At 38.2% G+C, this 14,846-nt stretch overlaps 1 protein-coding gene across 5 annotated transcripts in view; it reads right to left on the bottom strand.

The window, feature by feature from the left end:
* Nucleotides 1-14,846, bottom strand: part of bcas3 (BCAS3 microtubule associated cell migration factor) — a 521,508-nt gene that overhangs the window by 366,880 nt on the left and 139,782 nt on the right. For all 5 annotated transcript variants that reach the window (XM_030152118.1, XM_030152121.1, XM_030152122.1 and 2 more), the window contains exon 15: nt 13,541-13,877. In XM_030152118.1, coding sequence (XP_030007978.1) covers nt 13,541-13,877 — 337 coding nt within the window. The remainder of the gene's footprint in view (nt 1-13,540; nt 13,878-14,846) is intronic.

Here is a 14,846-nt window from a genome sequence, read left to right as displayed (position 1 = left end):
TAAACACAATAACAGAGAAAGACAAAAGAGGCCAAAAAGATAACAGCTGAGAGCTCACTACATCAAGCCTAAAAGCATTCAGTCTGCCTCTTTAAGAAAAAAAAAAACCCAAAGGAGGGCTGCAAGTTGTTTTAGCTGGAGGAAGTGACCATTCATAAAAAAGCCGGAGAAATTACCCAGCTCTTTTTCTCTTGTTAGATTTGTATCAAGGCAAAGCCCTCGCAGCACAACTCAAGCTTTACAAGTTCTTTCCTCTGTCTGCCTCTCTTTACGGAGGCCGGCCCTCGCTGCTTCTGCCTCTGCTCTGCTCCTCCCTCTGTGAGCTGCTGGGAAAACCTGACCTCACAGCGCCACACAGAGGACAACTACAGCACTGACAGCACAGGCCTGAACGCCACAGCTCCACGGTGAGTGTCAGTGGATGCACACATATGTTTTTCTGTCGACACACATATGAAAGACAAAGGACACGGAGGTCAGCGAGTCTGTGATAATGTCAGTCTGTTCGCTACGTGCTGACCTCTTAATATTCTGTCTCTGTCAGAAACAGCATACATGACAGAAAATATGGATAAGCAACGTGCAACAGAAAAACAAATGTGATATGATGGTAATATATGCTGTCTTCCAGGACATATTTTTCATTTCATTGCCACTGTTTAATACAGGGCTCTCAAACTCATTTTCGTTCAGGTTCCACATTCAGCCCGATTTGATCTGCAGTGGGCCGGACCAGTCAAATAATAACATAATAACCTATAAATAATGACAACTCCAAATGTTTGTCTTTGTTTGAGTGCATAAAAACCCATTAAATTATGAAAATACTTACTTTTATAAACTATCCAAACAAAAAAGATGTGAATAACCTGAAAAAAATGAAATTTCTAAAGAAAAATAAGTGCAATATTATGCGTCAACTTATCATTTCTACGTGTGCATTACAGATCGGATCTACAAAGACGCTAAACACTGAGGAACAGGAAGAAAACTGTTCAAATTGGGCTGAATTTTCTTTTGACATTTCAGGTTGCTCATATTTGTTCAGGTTATTCACATTTTATTGTTACAGGATAGTTCATAAACGTAAATATTTTCATAATTTAATGTTATTTTTTTGCACCAAAACAAAGACAAAAATTTCAAGTTGTTATTATTTATAGACGTAATATTTTCTTCACATCAAACTGAGAAGAAAATATGGAGTCATTATTTTTTTGTAGGATATTTTACTTCAGATCATATTGGTCTGTATGTGGAACCTGAACTAAAATGAATCTGTGGAATTTTTGCACTTTGTAAATTCATCCTACGGGTAGGATTGGAACCTGTGGCAGGCCGCATTTGGCCCCTGGGACGCATGTTTGACACCCCTGGTTTAATACATCATATCTTAGTTCATAAAGTGATTAATAATGTTTGTTTGTTTGTTTTTAATTTTGTCATCAACTGATAATAAAGTGTAAATTGTAACTGTAAATTTTGTAATTGTAAATGTAAATAAGCATTTGTTCGTAATTTATGAATCAATTTAAATCAAACCTGTTCTTGGCAAAATAATGCCACTAAAACATTTATTAAAAAGGTTTTCAGTCAGCTTCAACTGGTAAAGATGCCAAATTTAAATCATGTCGGTCAATCCCAGCTTCACAGAGACTGAAGAGAAGTGAACTATACAGACGTAATGTGCTTCAGTAAACCATGAATAACACAGCAAACTTTATCTGCTGATTGGCTTAAGGTGAACTCTGACCTTAACCCTGTGGTTCAAGCATAAAATTACATTTAAGTCCTTCTGCACTAATTCAGCAGGATATTTAAAACAGTGCATGTACATCTCTCTATTTCGATATGAAATGACTGAGGGTGTTGTTTTTGTTTTGGGGTTGGGATTGTGTGTGAGTTGTGGGTGTGGTCATCCTGTTGTGTGTCCCTACGTGTGGGCAGGGTCACCATTAAAAGGAGACGCATCAAAGGCTGAAGTGAAAAAGCAGAGTTCTAATGTTAAGAAGGTGAACACATGGAGACCTGTGGTTCTCCTGCATACTGGTTAGCTGAGTCTCAGGCTGGTCACTGCTCCAAGGCACACAGCTCATCAACATGACTGAAATCTGGACAAGTAATCCGTCTCACGGTTTCATTCTGTTTACAAGGTTTTCAAAGTGACTCGGTATCTTGCCCCGTTTAATCCATCTAATATTTGCGTAAGCTCATTTCGACATCATCAACTGTACTTTGTAACTATTTAACTTGCAAGTAACTACTGTCAAAGGCAGGGTCACAGTAAGGCCATGTACATACGTGTCACACACAGGCAGTTATGAGGTAATGTTTCCTTGGCATCGACCTCTGCAGAGTGTTGGTGTTTTTCACCGCAGGACGATGACTGACGAAGGAGAGCACCAGGGGAGGAGGGAGGCGAGATAAAACAAAAGCCCAAACCCAAATAAGCAAGCCGTCAGCCTCTAATAGCAGAAAGGAAGTGTCCCTTTATCAACAAGTGAATTAACAGTTTCCCGTCACACCTTGTTTTTTGCCTCCCCCTCCTTCTCTAAACAAGCGCCAAGGCCCAGATGCACTCGGACCACCAGGGCTTCTGCTCAGTGAGGAAACAAATCTGTTGTACTGACTAATAGCCCTGTGTTGATATTTCATGGTTGGGAAGTGTATGAACAGGGCTGTGTATACACACAAAAGGCAGCCATGCGTCCAAGAAAATGCTCAGTGTCATGGTTGCCATAGCTGTCCTGGGGCTGCCCGCAGAAAAGAAGAGAGAATAGATATTTAACAGTATTTCACAGTAGATGTTTCCTAAGAAAGAGAGACTCCTAATCAGTAGGGCTGTGTATTGGCAAGAATCTGGCGATACGATACAAATCACAATACTAGAATCACAATACGATATATCAAGATACTGTTAAAAAGGCAATTTTTTGTTTGTTTCTTTTTTTTTTTTGTTTTAAATGGTTATTTCCTTGAAGAATTGAATTACACCAGAAATCTGCACAAATACTAAACATATTTTTATTTGATCAGAACAGGATCTAATGCTACATCACAAAATGTTCCTGTGTTCAAACTGAAATTGTTTTACAGACATTACAGTTTCAGATCCTGTTCAAATGTTCATATTCTATTAGTTCAGAACTAAAATCAGAACAGTATTTTAGTTCAATCCCCACAAAGGAATGAACATTATTGAATAAAAGAGTGTTAAATAATAATAAATAAAATATAAACAAAAAAGAAAAACTAAAAAACTAAAATGAACCTCCACAATATCTGCATTTGAATAAATACCTAAAAATATCGATACAGTACTTTTTAATATCGATACAGTATTGTGAAATGAAATATCACGATATATTGCGGAACTGATATTTTCTTACAGCCCTACTAATGAGTAGGGGTGAACAAGTCTGATACTGATCTGGAGTCTCAGTCTGATACTGGCTGAAATAACCCAATCGGTTACTCTATGTTTACAACTATGTCTATATACTCCATCATGTGTCAGCAGTGCATAGTACTTTATATATTAAAGCTGTTGGTTTTACCTTCGTCTCAAAAGCATTTTTACTCAGACTTGTCGAAGCCTCGAAAAAAGAGGAGTCGTGATTTTATTTCAAAACCAGTTGAGACCACAGCTGTAGGTACCCAGTGCCAGTTTTGTAAAATGAAGTTAATGGTGTAGTTGTACCAAGCAATTACTCATGAAGCCATTTAAAAACTACTGAGGAGCTGCTATTGTATTGTAATTAACACAACATTGAATAATTGCTCAGTTTGTTATTAAGGTAAAGGTCCATTTAGTATTAAAGTATCCAATACTGATCCTTTAAATTCATCTAACAATTCTATTTACAAAGTATATCGAGCAGAATTCCATACATATGGTATACATTAGCACCTGTTGCTGCTTTGCTGTGCTTCCTAAATGTAATCTACAGCAGAAACGCTGGTGGGTAGATGTGTAGACACAAATATGACATCAAAATGGTTCCAACAATTACAGGTGAGCTTCATCAGCATTGTGGGTAACTAAAAGATGACGATGTGGACATTTTAATGTGTCTTAAAACAAAAAACAAGAGAAAACACCCCTCTCTATCGCTGCTCCACTACTTCATGACAACACAACTTCACTACAAATATACCAAGTAATTTGAGCGTGATTATTCATAGTGGTAGATAAGCCTAATAGGGTTTTACACATAACACATTCATCCCAGTCTTTTCCCCACAGTGAAGCACAACCCTTATTAACTGAAGTCTCAGAAGTGGAGTAAGTCAGATCAGTGCATCCTGATTTCAAAGCAGACAATCTTTATGAAAGACTGATCCCTAATCAGTTGGTGAAATACAGCCCCCTGAAAAGGAACATAAACACAGATCATCATATAAATCAGTGAGGGGTTTTAGATTATTATGATCAAGTTGTTTTTGGAGCACTAAAAACCTGAATCCTGCTGTATTACACAGTACGGTGGCTAGATGTAAAAAACATCTGAATAATAAAACCCAACGGCCGCTGCCATATGCCTGGTATAGCCTCAATAACCTCCGCCCTGTGAAGAGAAACTGCACTTACTAATCTAGCCTTGTATGCACTGCGCCGCAGACAAACCACGCTTTACAGCATGGGACGGTCACATTATGGGTCATCACCTCAAATGACAATACATTGATCTCACTGAGGAAAGGCTTGGGGAAAAAAAGAGCAGGAAAATACTGTACACAGGGACAGAAATAGCCAATCCAGATTTTAACAGTGACAAGAAGACGGCCAATTGCACCCTCTATTTTTAGGCATGCTGGCGGCCTGAGCTGGCAGCTTTGAGGAGGATGTGTACTTTTCTACAGTTCCTTCCCAAAAATCAATGCTGTCTTCGCTGGCGACAATCACAGAGTAGCTGTTGTGGCTAGGTGGCCCGGCCACTGCTTGCCTCACCCTGCTGCTTTCTGCCAGCCGAAGAAAACCGCCTCTCCGCTGCCCAAAATTCACACCCGGCTTGCAAAAACAGGCGGAAGGCAGACACAAAAGCAAATGTGACTCAATGTGTTTGCATCCGGTAAAAACTGCACAAATTATGGAGTCTTTATCAACTCTGGTGGCAGCAGTCAGGGCGGAGGGGGCTAGACTTCTATATTTACATGTGGCAGGATGCCTCACAGACAATTTATCTTCCAAATAATAGACACCCACAGACCTACATGAACTTGTCCCACAAAGATCTCACTGCTGAATTGACAATGACCCAGTGCCGTGTATGTCTTTAGGTACTTTTGTACCATAAAAATACCCACTTGGCCTTGAGGTTGAGAATCATCATGTTTTGGTGCAGCCACTTGTCTGAAAGGGCTAATTTATCTCTGACAAAATGTACAACACCCAAAGGGGCCTCTTAAAGTGCACTGAATACAAAACTGTAAGATGTGAAATATCTATAATATTTTGTGTCAGAGATAGCACGTTTATGTCAATTGCTGTTTATTTATTTTCACTATCATTATTATTATCATCATCATCAGTAGTAGTAGTAGTATAATTTATTTTTTTATTTTTTTATTTATTTATGTATTTTTTGAGAAAGATATTCACTTAGAAAAATGGATTGCATTATGATCACACTAACACCCTAAATGTCTGAAACTGAGAGAAAGCTTTTTATTTATTAAACGAATTAGAAAATGAAAACTAATAGTTTTTTTTGTTAGTTTCGATTGTTTCTGTTATTAAATATGTCTTCACTAAAAAAAAAAAGATCTTTGTAACTGAATATTCAGTTAATAAACTTTGAAATTTGGTATAAATCATGAAAATAATATAAGTGAAAATGAAAAATCCTGTTTAAGTATAAGTAAATAATTGTCCTTGAATGATCTTGAAATTGAAAAGTTCCTATTTTTTCAAGTCTAGCTAAAAATACCAGATTGTTGTAAAATGTTTACATCTAAACTGTATCTGCAAATGTGTTGTAAACCTGGTGTAAGCTGCCTAATGTTTTAATGCAACATAACAATTACATCTAAATTTACACCATTCCCAAAGAGCAATGCTGATTTTGTTTGTCTTCCCTCAATAGAACCAACCTACTAATCTTCCTCATCTGCTGGTTACTGTTGGCGGCAGCACTCACGTAGGGTTATGAGTGCAAACTTCACTCGAAAAGTATCACAAAGTGGAAAAAAACAAGTGCCAAAAAGTGAAAGATTTTATAGATCCACCTCCTTTGTATCCACCACCTATGGCATATACAGAGAAGAAGGACAAGCGCCAGTAACACATGGACCAGTGGAATATGATTAGACTAAAACAGACCAGAACGTTTAGATTGCTTAAATCACAGGTGTCAAACATGCGGCCCGGGGGCCAAATCCAGCCCGCCAAAGGGTCCAGTCTGGCCCTTGGGATGAATTTGTGAAATGCAAAATTTACACTGAAGATCTTAACAATCAAGGATGTTAAAATCATTTTAGGGCAATTCAATCTAAAGTGGGTAAGACCAGTAAAATACTATCATAATAACCTACAAATAATGAAAAAAGCAATTTTTTCTCATTTTTTTTACTATAAAAAAAAGCTAAATTACACAAAAATGCAGACATTTACAGAGTAGCCTTTAACAAAAAATGTGAATAACTCGAACAAATATGAACAACCTGAAATATCTTAAGACAAGTAAGTGGAATTTTAACAATATTCTGCCTGTTATTAAATGTTTTGTGTATTCGTAGATCCGCTGTGATCTATAAGTTGTGATTCACATGTATAAATTATAACTATGGCACAATATTGCTAAAATTGCTCTTATTTTTACTAAGAATTTTCAGGTTGTTCATATTTGTTCATGTTGTGTTCAAGTACAGTTCGTAGATGTAAACATTTCCATTACAGAATTTTACTTTTTTCATTCAAAAACAGAAAAAACTTTGGAGTTGACATTATTTCTAAGTTCTTATCCTATTATTCATTCTATTTTACTGGTCCGGCCCACTTTAGATCATATTAAGCTGAATGTGGCCCCTCAACTAAAAGCAGTTTGACACCCCTGTCTTAAATGAAAAACAATATAGTTTGGGGATATCTTCAATCAGTTTCACTAAAGTGGGTCAGTCGGCCTATTCTGTAGTGGTCACATTTTAATGCGAGATGAAGATGAGTTCTCTGTTTGAAACTTTCCACAGTCATGGAGATTATACAAAACATCTAGTTTGTGTATAGTAGAAAGGGATGATTACCTAAGCACAGACATATCTCACTTGCCCTACAATAGTGATGTGTAATTTGATTTATTAGACTTATGAAGTGTTAATCATTACAATATGAATGAGGTTATAAAGCTACAGTACACAAAGCGACTGCCTCGTACTTCACACAGTGAGAGGTTTTGTATATTTTGTCAGAATGTGAGCTAGTGTCCGTATGGTATGGATTAACACATTGATAAAAGCGGTGTGAAACCTGACTTCAATTTCCTGTGGACTACACGCTACTCTGTAAAATATTACAGTTATGAAAACTTTCACCTTCCTCTAGAGACCCAAGCCAACTTCTCACTGAAACCCAATTGGAATATTTACTTTTGACATGTTCTTTTTTGTATTTTACCTCAAAACACTATCGGTCCTGCAGATAATTTGTCTTCTTCATACCTACACACACACACTCAAACACACACACACACACACACACACACACACAGTAAGGTATCACTGTGAGGACTAATTGTTGACAGGTGGCCCTAATGCTCCCCTTTGAAACAAAAGTGTGATTTACGACCACGCTCCCTTAGACCCCAGCTTTCAGCACCGCTACTACAAACTTATCTCCCCCTCCCTCTTTCATTTCCCCCAGTTTCTATCTCTCCTTCATTTTTCTCAATTGCACCTCATTACTTTGCTCAGTCACTTTCACCTCCTACCCTACTTTGATGTTGCTGTCCCTCTCTGTCTCTCATCGGTGCAGAGAGGTGACTCGCTAAAGTCAGACATCCTTTTAATGTTTGATGGCCTATTTTTCACAGGCTGTAGAGGTGTGTGTGTGTGTGTGTGTGTGTGTGTGTGTGCGTGTGTGTGTGTGTGTGTGTGTGTGTGTACTTGATGCAGGGGTTACAGAGCGGTCTGGGTCTAGACGAAGAAGACAGGAAGGTGAGAGGATGCAAGGGCGCTGTATGTATGCGTCTGTACATGAGCGTGGGCAGCACTGTGGGCTCTAGGAGTTACACAAGACAACAATATGACTTCAGCCTATTCTAGCTTTACCTATTCTGACTCAGACAAAGCTAAAATTAAAATTACTATAAATAATAATTCCAAATATTAATATATCTACTGTGATATATAGAGATTTGGCAAATAGGGATCCTATGCCTTGGCCTTCTAATTAACCAGATATACTTTGGACTCTGAAACACCTAAGACATATACGCACAGGGCGAGAACTGATTGTGGATCTCTGGAAATTGGTAAGAATTGCAGAGTTTATCTATTGATATTGAGCCTATGTAAATCTTCCATATCTGTAATACGTACATTTAAAAACACCACTGCAGGTGAAGTGACATCTGACATCTCCTCTGCAGTGTTTGGTTTCCTCTCTGTGCTTATTCGACCTACTTCCTCAGTGAACATCTAAAGCCACTTTTACACAGAGATCCTGGGAAAAAGCTTTAAAGGCGAGACAGTGATCCCATCTTTTTTCAACCATTGCCCAAATTCCACAGCCAAGCCAAAGGAGTAACAGAGGTGAGACAGGCTGGACTTTTACACAGCGAACCTGCGTTCTGGAATCGAAGGGGTGGTGATGCAGCGCAGCGTATAGTGTGACGTATAACTTGCACATCGGAAATACCCTGAGCATAGCGGTGTTGCTAACCCGTCCAGAGTTGGCCAGTCTTTCACCGTTTCACAAATGTTAGCATGGATCGAGTCCTCCGCCCAAAGTGACAACGGCTCACGGACCTCGGCGTCTCCCCAGTTCCACATCTTTCTGGTCGCGTTGATAGGTTTGTTTACTGTGCATAGCCCGCGCTCATATTTAAATCCCCCCGGCGCAGGGGTCGCACACGCAATATGTCATCAAAACAACACACTTTGGTTGCCGAGTGAGAGGTGTTCCTTTTACATAGCGTTCTGAATCATGATTCCACCTTTATCACAGCTCTGTTACTACCTCTAGAGGCGGTGCAGAGCCGCGATAAGGATGGGACCAAATGATTCCACCGTTTTGTTTACACAGACGTCGTTCCGGAATAAAGGTGAAATATTCCCGAAACAGAAGGGCTGTGGAAAAGGGGTTTAAGAGGCACAGCATGTCAAATCCTTCAAGACGAGATATGTCTCAGAAGGTGATGATCAAACGATGATCATGACAAGCATGGTAGCACTAGTCAGAATTTATTTTATTAATGGTCCCATCTTTCACCAGACTCAACAGTTTTCTTTTAGAGCCTTGCCATCTTATTCAGAGGATAACGGCACTTAAGTCAAACACAGATTTTGCCTAATCCATGCAAATACACTGCATGAAACACAGACATGGGATTAACTTCTAAATCACAAGAAGTCTCCAGGTTACACTACAGGTAGTTCTAGAATAACAGGGCGACCAGTAAAAACAGGGTTCCAACAGGTTTCTACAAATTAAATGTAAGACTTTTAAGACCTTTTTCAGACTACTTAGAACAGAATTCAAGGCCTATTTCACGACCATACTGGCAAAAAATTGTGTCCCCTAGAATTTAGGAAAATGTATTCATTTACTCTTATTCCCACCGTTCTGAGTCATTTCTCACCAGGGGCTGCAAAGTGTGACAGGTGGAACTGAGTAGACCAATGTTACTTTCTTTGCAGCTTAGACATTTCCCAGACACATTTAAACACAATCCAGCAATTTTATGGCAACATAACTTAAGACCTACCATGTCAAATTTAATACCTTTTAAAGACATTTTTAAGGTATTAAATACAGATATGTAAATTCAAGACTTTTTAAGACCCAGCGGGAACCCTGTAAAAAAAAACTCTTTTTCTGTTTCCCTTTTCTGCTTTGTAAACAGAAATTACACAGGGAAAAGATGGCACCTTTAAATATACAAAACTATTGTGCAGAGACATTACTGATAATGACACATAACAAGAGAAGTTAAGCATTATGAGACGATGTGAGAACAACGCAATAGCCTCATTAAAGTAAGAGCACCAGTACCATCTTACATGGAACGGAACATTTAATGTATTTATCCAGCTGGATTTTTTTGTTTTTGTTTTCTAAATAAAAGGGTAATAATCAGTACAATTTGACCATATTTTTTTTTCATATAAATGCATGTACTATGTATATTCTGAATATTTTTCATTTACGTCTAGTAATATTCAGGAACAGAAAGAATTTTATTTGACTTCATTTCGTGAACTGTAACCCTTCAAATACAAAAAATATTTCAACTGTCAGAACTGAGATTAAATACTTTAAATGACTTTGGATGAAACTACGGCATTTGGGGTGTTACTACAGTGAAGTTAAAGTAAAGACAGTAAATCTTTGACGCAACCAACCACAAAGTATTCCACCACGGTAATCACTCGATCACGCCTTGTTTCCACTTCAATAAAATGCACGATAATATGCAAAACTACTGTGTGATTAAGATGAGAACAAGTGAGTTCCCAGTGACTCACTTCTGTGAAGTGTTTACCAAGTTCTCTACCTTGCCCTGCCCAGGGTGAACCTATCAAAGCTCAGGGATATTCCTGGAAACCCCGTGACAAATGAGAACTGTGATATTTTACACCGGGTAACACCTCATGGGTCAAGCAGTGCAGCCGACACAAAGTGTGTGCTTATCAGTGTGTATCTATGCCAGCCTGGGACACACAGACAGTGTGAATGGCCTGAAACAGCATTTGACAAACAACGAAGACAAGGTTGTGTGCGACTGATCAGAGTCCCTGGAAATGAGCTACTGAGCTGATAAGTCACTGGAAACACACACAAATACACACGGTATATTCATCAAAATATATACAAAGGAATCCTTGCTGTTTCATTGGAATTTGAAGAGGAAGTGAAATGTGCCTGAACTTCGACATATGATCATAGGATCAAATTATGCATGCAAACATGCGTTGAAAATAAATATTTACATTACTATGAAATGGAATGTGAAAAACTGCTAGCAGTTTGTGAGATGTTTAAACCTATTCTTAAATTTAGTAAATTGATTTTATGTTGCAAGATCTTTTGACTGACATCTTGTTAGCTTTTTCTTACACATTATCCTCCCTCTAATAACCACAGATAAAGGCAGCTGCATTGCATTATTGTATTTCAAAGTACATCAGTGTTCAGTTATTATAACTACAGCCTTATCAATAAATCACCAACTATTCTGATAAGTATTTATATTAACTCATTAACTGTGCAAACTAGGGTTGGGAATCTTAGTTGTAAGGCCGATACGATACGCATCTTGAAACAGCATCTCCGATCCGATATATTAAAGATACGTGTATGGCAACTCACAATGCAATGCAATACGATTCACACCCAAATCATGATACAGACCAATTAAACACATTCTGATTGAACACATTCATTCTGGTAAAAAAAAAAAAAAAAAAAAATTATACATACATATATACATATAAATACATATATACACATATATACATATATATATATATATATATATATATATATATATATATATATACACACACACACACACACACACACACACACACACACATATATATATATACATATATATATATATACAGGATGGGGAAGCAAAATTTACAATATTTTGAGGCAGGGATTGAAAGACAGTGTATGACCAATTAGTTTATTGAAAGTCATGAGAATTTATTTGCCACAAGAAAATGTCCACAATAGAAAATGTTTTTATTCTATGTGTCCTCCTTCTTTCTCAATAACTGCCTTCACACGCTTCCTGAAACTTGCGCAAGTGTTCCTCAAATATTGGGGTGACAACTTCTCCCATTCTTCTTTAATAGTATCTTCCAGACTTTCTGGTAATAGTTTTGCTCATAGTCATTCTCTTCTTTCCATTATAAACAGTCTTTATGGACACTCCAACTATTTTTGAAATCTCCTTTGGTGTGACGAGTGCATTCAGCAAATCACACACTCTTTGACGTTTGCTTTCCTGATTACTCATATGGGCAAAAGTTTCTGAAAAGGTATGGATAATAGTGTTAGGTATGATTATGACATCAGTATATGTTTGGGTTCAAAACAACTGACGTAGTGTCTGCTGAGAAAAAACAACTAAATGTTCATTGTACATTTTGCGTCCCAACCCTGTGTGTGTGTGTGTGTGTGTGTATATATATATATATATATATATATATATATATATATATATATATATATGCAGTGCAATTCAATGAACTTGATTATTTATTCATCAAATAAGACCATGACTGTTTACAAAGTGGCTTTAGTTCAGTTCCAGAACACGTGCCTCACATTCAGTCAGATGAAAAAGTTAGGACTTGGTTTCCAAAGTCGTTTCTCTACATGTTTGTAACACTCAACTTCTTGCTCCCTCGCCGAATCAGTTTGTAATGAAATGTATTTATAATGAAGGCAAAACAGAAAAAGGTTCTGTCACTTTAAGAGACACCTGTGCAAGGTATTCTGGGATGCGCTGTTGGATCTGTATGTGACTGTTTAAGGAAGTATCTCCAGTATGTACTGCAGTATTCATTACAGTTGATATAGTAAGAAGTACATGTTCAGAAACCTTATGACATCACCTCCTTCTATGTCTGTCAGATTCACGTACAGACATTACAGTATTCATCTGCAGTGCACATGCTAGTCCATCCACGGAGCTCAGACTGTTAGTGTACAGTGTACACATCCGCAAATCCGCGGCGCACGTTAACGTGGGTCTGAAGGAAAGAAAAACTTTACCCATTAGTAACACTTTTAAATGCAAGTAAAAATATATTCTATTAAACAGATCAAATTTCATCGATACAAACATTCAATAACCGATGCATCGCAATACCATTCCAAACTTTTCATTCACTCGCAGCTTCTCTACCGGTGCACTCCCATCATGCATGTGCGTGTCGGCGTATCAATGTGTATTGGATAATCTTCCCATCCCTAGTGCAAACACATAATTTTAAAACATTTTCCTGTCCCAACTAAAGTGATCAAAAGTAAGAATCTATTTTTTTCTATTTTTATGTAATCGACCATTTATCTTGAGCTGTGAGTAGAACAAAATGCTTCAGGAAATTGGAACATTTGCTACGTTTCTCCCAGCCTATGTAAAATATATTTCCTGTGGGAAGTGGAGAGTGGTCTGAAGCCCAAAAGTGGTCACAAAGCTGTAACAGACCATTTCATGAGATGAAAGTTGCAACTGTATGGGTCAATTGAAATTAGAAAAAAAAAAAAATCTTGAAAAGGATGGAGTTATTTGCTCAAAATGTACATATTTCCTGTATCATCTGTGTGTTGCTAATCATTTCCCCATTTCCCCTCCCAGCTCCTCACCGTGCAGTGGTGACCCTGATGGGCTGCTGGACAGACCAGGTATGGGGCTACAGCGGCCTCCGATGCCTCCTCCTCCACCCAGGATGCAGCCCCCTCCTCCTATGCCTCCCCCGCCTGCTCCCCCTCCTAAGGCAGCGGCCCTGTTCAGCTCCTGTTCAATCTCCTCCAGGCCGGCGCTCTTTTGGAATCGAGACATCCGGTTGACGACCCGTGGGGACATGTGCGTTCGAGCGCAGGGGGCACCGCCGTATGGGTTGATGGGAAAGACGTGGGTGGTGCCACGGAGGGTGCTGACGGCAACCCAGCGGCTGTCCTGGCTAAAACACATGTCCTGGACCTGGGACAGAGACAGGTTGGGAAAGAGGACCGGTACAGGTAGTAGGAGAGGGATGAAAGGATGAAAAGAAAATGGAGAGATTGGTTTAAGACAGGTGAGCACAGAAGAATTAAGACAAAGAGGATGGGAACTCAAAAGAGTGTCAGTGGAGACGAAGAGCCGACACAAAAGATGGATTGCAATAAAAAAAAGGGTAGGATGAAATGGGGGGGGGGGGTTCAGAGGGAAATGAGGAATATGAAAAAAAAATTGAAATTTGGACAAAATGAAATAGTGGAAGATGGTGTAAGTAAATGACAAAAACAAAGATCACAAAAGAAAGGCAAAGTAATTAGTGAAGAGAAGAAGAGAAAGGTGGGAAGAAAGGAGAGATGAAGAAAAATAGGTTAATAATAAGGAAAGAAAAAAGAATAAAAAATACAGAAGATAAATAACCACATATAAAAATAAGGTTTTGAGGCTTTTTCAGACTTGTCTACCTCAGCGTTATTCAGCAACACTCACACTTTATAATGTATTTCTTTATCATTAATATCAGCGTCATCATCAGTATTTCGTCACAGATAACAGGTGATACCGAAATTCCAAAATCATCAACAATCATCTTTTAGAACACAGGTGTCAAACATGCGGCCCAGGGGCCAAATCCGGCCCACCAAAGGGTCCAATCCGGCCCCTGGGATGAATTTGTGAAATGTAAAAATTACACTGAAGATAACAACACTTAAGGATCTCAGAATCATTTTAGGTCAATTCAATCTCAAGTGGGTCAGAGCAGTAAAATACTACCATAATAACCTATAAATAATGAAAACTATAATTTTTTCTCTTTGTTTTAGTGTAAAAAAAATAGTAAAATTACACAAAAATGTTTACATTTACAGACTAGCATTTTGCAAAAAATGTGAATAACCTGAAATTTCTGAAGAGATGTGGAATTTTACCAATATTCTGTCTCTTACAGATCCA

The sequence above is a fragment of the Sphaeramia orbicularis genome, chromosome 13, assembly GCF_902148855.1.
Source record: "Sphaeramia orbicularis chromosome 13, fSphaOr1.1, whole genome shotgun sequence".
Classification (NCBI taxonomy): Eukaryota; Metazoa; Chordata; class Actinopteri; order Kurtiformes; family Apogonidae; genus Sphaeramia; species Sphaeramia orbicularis.
Note: the sequence above shows the minus strand (reverse complement) of the source record. Positions and strands in the feature narration are given on the sequence as shown.